Source organism: Charadrius vociferus, unplaced genomic scaffold (genome assembly GCF_000708025.1).
Source record: "Charadrius vociferus isolate BGI_N301 unplaced genomic scaffold, ASM70802v2 scaffold249, whole genome shotgun sequence".
Lineage (NCBI taxonomy): Eukaryota > Metazoa > Chordata > Aves > Charadriiformes > Charadriidae > Charadrius > Charadrius vociferus.
In genome coordinates this window covers 409,000-415,818 of record NW_009650081.1, presented here as the reverse complement: position 1 = coordinate 415,818, position 6,819 = coordinate 409,000, and the positions used below count along the sequence as shown (strand labels likewise).

At 51.0% G+C, this 6,819-nt stretch overlaps 1 protein-coding gene across 1 annotated transcript in view; it reads right to left on the bottom strand.

Moving 5' to 3' along the window:
* Positions 1-5,104: 5,104 nt before the first annotated feature.
* Positions 5,105-6,819, bottom strand: part of GLCE (glucuronic acid epimerase) — a 16,494-nt gene continuing 14,779 nt past the window's right edge. The window contains exon 4 of the mRNA XM_009892086.1: positions 5,105-6,129. Within this exon, the coding sequence (XP_009890388.1) occupies positions 5,105-6,129 (1,025 nt within the window). The remainder of the gene's footprint in view (positions 6,130-6,819) is intronic.

Here is a 6,819-nt window from a genome sequence, read left to right as displayed (position 1 = left end):
GTGACCCCGCAGGCACGGCGGGGTACGGCCCCGCTCCGCACCAGCCCGGCGCATTAAAGAGAGCCATACCCGGTATTAATATTTAATTCTCTCTAAGCAGCTCATCTCTGGGTTAAGCCCCCGGCAGCCGGTCCCGCAGGCCCCGGGCAGAGGGAAATGGCATTTACCACCAGCTGCTTCTGCTGACATTTGATTGTTCAAACAAGGCCCAGGGAAAACAAAAAGCTACAGTAGAACATTGGAGCGTTTAATAAGATCCAGCCAAGCCCTGCGAGCGCTTGGGATAAAGACGGGATTTCAATAAAAAGGCTTCTTTATGATCAAATTAATGGGTTAGTATTCCCCACCCAAGCGATGCCATTTGGATTTTTTCTTTTTTTCCCCTCCCACTAATGAGCTTTGCGGAAACAAGTCCTTGTAGGTGCTTCCCGCACACGAGCAGCTGAAGGTGCTGGGAGGTGCTGGGAGGTGCTGGGTGCCCCGGTGGAGTCATAGGGTCATAGAATCATTTAGGTTGGAAGGGACCTTGAAGACCACCCAGTGCCACCCCTGCCCTGGGCAGGGCCACCTCCCCCCAGCCCAGGTTGCTCCAAGCCCCGTCCAACCTGGCCTTGAACACCTCCAGGGATGGGGCAGCCACAGCTTCTCGGGGCAACCTGCCCCAGGGGCTCACCGCCCGCACAGGGAGACAGTTCTTCCTCACATCTCATCTCCATCTGCCCTCTGCCCGTCTGAAGCCATTCCCCCTCGTCCCATCACTCCATGTGATAATAATAATAATAATAATAATAATAATATCCAATCTAAGTCTCCCCTGGCATAGCTTGAACCCATTTCCTCTCGTCTTATCACTCGTCACCGGGGAGAAGAGCTCAGCCCCCCCCTCGCTGCCCCCTCCTTTCAGGTGGTTGTAGAGGTGATAAGGTCTCCCCTCAGCCCCCTCTTCTCCAGGCTGAACACCCCCAGTTCCCCCAGTCGTTCCTCATCAGACGTGTCCTCCAGACCCCTCACCAGCTCCGTTGCCCTTCTCTGGACACGCTCCAACACCTCAATGTCCTTTTTGTACTAAGGGGCCCAAAACGGAACACAGCACTCGAGGTGGGGCCTCACCAGTGCCCAGTACAGGGGGACAAGGTGAGCTCTTAAAATATTTCCTGTCCTAAAGATCCGAGCCGGTGAGCGCCGGGATGTCTTTCACCATTCGCGCTTCACCGTTGCAGAACTCCACCGCGTTGGGCAGGCTGCGGCGCTGAGCCGTTGGCATTTCAATAGCTCCTGCCGGTTTTGGAAGAGATCAGTAAAGTATAGAAGCAGCTATTTAACATTCCGGAGGCGCAGCGCCTACATGGGAGTTATCAGTCACTCCAGGCAGATGGTAAATGTATCTCCTTTCACCACAAACTGAGCAGCAAACATTCAAATCCATCACCACGACAACATATTTAAATCCACTTCTATTTTTCAATTCATACGTTTTTAACAAACTGCTAAGTAATGACGATCAATATTTTCCCCCAAGCAAGCAGGAGACAAGTCCTGAAGCTCTGCCCGGCTGCGGAAGACGCGCTCTGCGCATTGCAGCCACCCAAAATTATCCACCGCGGAGTCAAACGTGGCATCCCGGGTGCAGGTCGCGTCATCCCACCCGGAGGCAGAAGTGCCGTTATATCGGAGCTGACTTTTCCTCGGCCTCGGCACCGAGGTGGGACGTGTCACTTCTGGCACGGAGCGGCTAAGGCAGAGGTGGCCTCCATCCCAATTTGGGGGGATTTTGATAGGATTTGTGCATTTTTAGCTGAAAAAAAAGAGGCTGGTGCATTTCTTGCACGTTCCAAGCAACCTCAGCAGACCACCCGTCGTCTTTGTTAGGGTATTTGTTAGCGACCAGTTAGTTAAAATCGTTACTTAACAAAAATCAGATGAACTCAAACCCAGGTGCATTTAGCAGGAATAACTCACATCGGCAACATACTGCGTGAACTTTACTTGAGCAGACAGAGAATATCCATCGGGGTCCTGATCCCCACTCAGCCAACTCCGAACTGTTGGATAAAGAACATTTTCCATCTTACTTCCAATAAAACCCTTCTAAAATTCCCTAGCAGGAGCCATCTCACAACCACCAAGCGCCCATCGGGGCTCACCTGCAGCCGCGCGTAGGGCAGGAGCTACCCAGGGAAATAATGAAAACGCCCCATCTTTGCCTTAAGATAAAAAAAAAATTTATTTTACAGTCTTATAAAGCAGCTTTACATTAAGCACAAACGTTGATCCATTTACTTTGTATATAAACATAGTAGAACCTTTCCCTCTGCAAAAAGTCATGTCTCGCCGTATAGAAAACTAACATGTGCACATTGTGCTTAAACTGCGAAGTCTGTACAGCTTTACAAAGGACTACCCTTCACAAGAGCATCCTGTAAACAATTTATTGCATATTTAACACATGGTGTATATCCCACATGTGGAAAAAGGAAAAAAAAAACCAAAAAACCAACAAAAAAGTAGAAAAAATAAAGTACAATTCCAAGGTGAATGAAAATAGCAGCTTTCAGTGAATGTCTTGCACAATGGCCAAGAAAAAACAGCGCTGCCACACGTGTACAGTTGTGCTTGTGTGTCACTGGTTTGCATATACCCACGCGCACTGTGTGTCCGATGAAGTCTCTGTACAGGAAACCTCACGGAAAGGTTAAACAGATCTTAGCAATTAAGACCTTTGTCAGTTTGAAGACTGGAAACAAACCCCCAAACCCCAACTTAAACAAATCCCATGGAAATTATGGGCACCGATGTCCAATAATCCTCTTCCACTGCGCAACTCAATGAAAAAAAACCAACAGGAGAAACCCCCACACTACCTCTCTTCGGTTCTACAACCCCTGATGGGGGTTGGTTTCATTTCTAGGTGTGCTAAGGCCAACAAAACCGCGATGGAGATGTTAAGGATGAGGTGGTGTGACAGGACCGATGGCGTTGGCATGGCCAACCGACGCTTCTGAGCTCACCTACCCAACGGCTGCCGGGCTGACTCTCGGGAAGCACCGAAACAGCAGCGACACTGCAATTTTTCAACTGGCATTAATCAAAAAAAAAAAAAAAGGAAATTTTGGCCTCCATAAGGCACCGATAGCATCTCTTGAGCGGTACCCAAAGAGTCTCTCTGGAGTCTCCAAACAAATGGGCAAAAGACGGAGGAAACACGCAGGAGAAAGATGTCTCTGCGTTCGCAGTAAGGACCAGTCATTCATAAAGGAAGCACATTTTTCTGGGGTTTGTGTGCGCGCGCGCGCGTGTGTGTGTATTCACATATACGTTAAAAAAAAAATAAAATTCACCTCTGCTACCTTTGGTATTGAAATTTCTCCTGTGACATCCACTTCTCATATGAAGCCATATGATCGGAGCATGCGTTTGCGAAGATCAAGTAATTACAAAGCTGTTTCAAACATCTGCGAGAAATAGAAAAAGCAGCAAAAAAGAGAGAAAAGAACAAAAAAAAGAGGCGTATCGTCCTTGCGCCCGGCTTTTTCGTGAGCTGAATGAACTTTGTCCTCGGTATGAACATCTTAAGCTTAACCCCCCGCTACGTGTACAACATGTAACAGGACGGGTGGAGAAACCCCAAAGTTAATCCACGTCCCTCCCGTGCCGGCATCCATCCGGAGCTTTCGAGCCCGGGACTCCTACAGCAAACACCGGCACGCCTCAGCAGAGCCGCTAACACCATATTTGCCCCGCTACCAAACTAAACAGCCCCGATCTCATGACGGGACGGGTTGGTTTTACTCTTCTGCATCAACCAGAACGCCGAGAAGGCAGACTAATGGTGGGGGTGAAGGATGGAGAAAGAGGATAAAGAAACCACCTGGTTCCGTCTGCGTTACAGCAGTACAGCCAAAGCGTTGGGGTTCGGACGCGCGTGTTGGGTTATTGCACGGGGCCCCTCGCTCGCTCGGCAGAGCCACGAAGACAAAGCACACTCAAGAAGGCAGTGCCGGAGATGTCACGACCCCTTACACCACGAGTAAGACAACAGGCAGAGGTGAACCTTGGTATTAAAGCACAGGTGGAGCTGGAAAGCCCTCTGGGGTGATTCTCATTTTTGAAACGCTTGATATTCTCAAGCAGGTTAAAAATGAAAACCATCACAGGAAAACCTTAATTAATTCCAATTGAATTTCCCGCGTGCTACACAAAACAAGCTCCACGTCACGCTCAGGAATTCGAGAGAAGCCTCCCAAAGAATGAAGCTGCCAAAGCTTAGAGAAACCTCTCAGATGTAATTAAAAAAATACAGTACAAAACATCGGGCTCCACGACAAGAGATTCCAGCTACCGGGGAGGGGATGACACCAGCAAACCTGACGGGCGATGGCAAATTTGGTAACTAGGCTGCAGGCGTGGTGAGCTCCGCGAGCCCCACCGAGTTGTGCTTAACGGGACGTGACTTCGAAGCCCGAATGCCGTCTGCGTGTTTTCCATCCACACGTCTGTAAAGAAACCACACAGCGTGAGGAGCTCCATACAGAGAAGCGGGAAAAAAAAAAAGAAAATTAAAAATGTGTGGTTTTCACCCCAAGAAAAGAATCCGCATTAAAAAAAAAAACAAAACCCAAACCTTTAAAAAGATACACTGTCCACTACCCAGGCTACAAGTAAATACACATTTACGGTGTTACACCACATAATCTGTTACGCTGTTCCAACATATACACATATAACTCCATTTTAAAAGAGGCCACAGACTAACTTTTCAGGCAAGTGCTGGACTTTAGAGACCTGTATGGCTTCTGCAAATATTTTCTTACAAAAAGGGAAAAACCAAAAAACCCAAACAACCCCCAACCCAAAACCGTCCCCAAACTCAGGAGCACAAAGGGGTTTTGCTTCGTGCGGACAGTTTCGCCGCGGAGCGCTGAGGACAGGTGAAGTTCCCGAATCCTTCCCATCAGACCCAAACAGTTTCACGCTGGAATGCAATGATTTCAAGAGATCAGTTTTAAGGATCACTTCTTTGAAACGGTCCGTAAAAAATTTCCGACGCAACCTTCGCAAGCGGAGCTCCGCGAGGCAGCAGGGCCCGGGGGTTTGGTTGTAAGCTCTAGTTGTGCTTTGCCCGCCCGCCTCGCAGGTAGCTCTTCCACCTCTTGACGAACTCTTTGAAGATGGGCGACTCGTCTATGGTGCTGAGGAGCTGGAGCTGGTTGATGTGGGTGGTGTGATAGTCCCACCGGGCCAGGTTGGGAGCGGTGCCGAGCATGAAGTGCCGAAGGTCGTAGATGGTCCCTGAGCCAGTGTCGTAGAGGGGAAGCATGGCCTTCAGGGACTCCATGCCCCGCTCGTAGAGGACCCGGGCCTCCTTCCCCAGCTTCTCCCCTGCCGTTTCTTTTAAGTCATACAGCCCGATTAAGGAGTACATGAAGCCGTTGAGCACGAAGGAGCTGGGCGAGGTGGGGTACTCCTCGTACCAGTCGTGCCGGTTCATGAAGACGGCTTTCACCCCGCGCTGCTCCGACGGCAGCTTGTACGGCGCCGTGGCCCGCAGAGCCGAGCTGAGGAACACGTGGTCCTTTGTCAGCAGGTACGCCCGCACCAGCGTGGAGATGGCCTGTCCTTGCGCCATGGCCGAGTACCAGCCCGGGTCCAAGGACTTAAATCCTTCCCCCAGCTTCCTCGTCACCATGATGGGCCAGCCGCCCCTCTCGTCCTGGTTCCTCACCAGCCAGTTGCTGGCAGCGAAAAAAGCCGCCATGTGAGCGGTGGCCGAGATGGTGACGTTATCGAGGAAGCCTCTACCCTTCGCTACCAGCCGCACCACTCTCTTGGGCATGATTTTGGTCTGCTTCACGGCTTTCGTGTTCGAGAGGCCGACCCCCTTCCGCAGGTCGGTGACCAGGTCTCTGGTGAGGGTGCTCCAGCTAGTCCTGGGACCGATGCCGTAGTAGATGTCTCGGTCCTTAAAAGCGATGAGTTGGGTGTTGGAGACGTAGTGCACGGTGAAGAGCTGGTTCTTCTCCGTCGTCTCGAGAACCACAGAAACGCTCCCATTCGTTACGAATTTGAGATCGAAAGAAATAATAAAATCTCGGGTGTTCCCAAGCTGCAGCGACACTCCCTCGGTATTTTCTGCAAAACAAACAAAAAAAAGCCTCGTTCAGCGGCAGAGCACTCGGTCCTCCGAACCCTTTAAGCTATGGAGTGCAGATCCAGAGGTAAGCCCTCGTACCAGCCAGGATCCGAAAGCTTTTAGGGCAGCCCATCAATAATTCAATCGCTCTTTCTGCACGCTGTCCTAATATTATTTAATTAAGCACAAAAGTAAATCCGTGAGCGAAGGCCGACTCCCGCAGCACCGGGGAGAACTCGTTTGCGTCTTACATTAACGCGCCGCAGCGCTTTGCCGGGGAGCAGAAGCGCCAGGGGCTCCATCGATGGCATTTTATCAGACGCTTCTGGTACCCGACGGATGGAGGGGATGGATGGAGGGGCACAACGGACACCGGCAGGGTCTGGGGTAAGGGAAAGGACCACCAGCGGGGGGGGGTCTCACCGCTGCCCGCTGGCGGGAGGCAGCCCAGGCAGAGCCGAGACCTTTCCTCCAGGATGGGGCACAGCAGCCGCGCTGCACGAACCGAGATGCCGGGCGATATTCCTCTTCCGTAATTCCAAATCGAAACCAATGACCGCCCTTGCGTTCCAAACCCAGAGCTTCACTTGGCGGAAAAGACACCAAAAACCGCGGCGCTGCTTAAAGCAGTCGCCTTTCTGAATAAAACTCCACTTTCCGCAAAAAAAAAAGCCCGGAGAGCCTAGCAG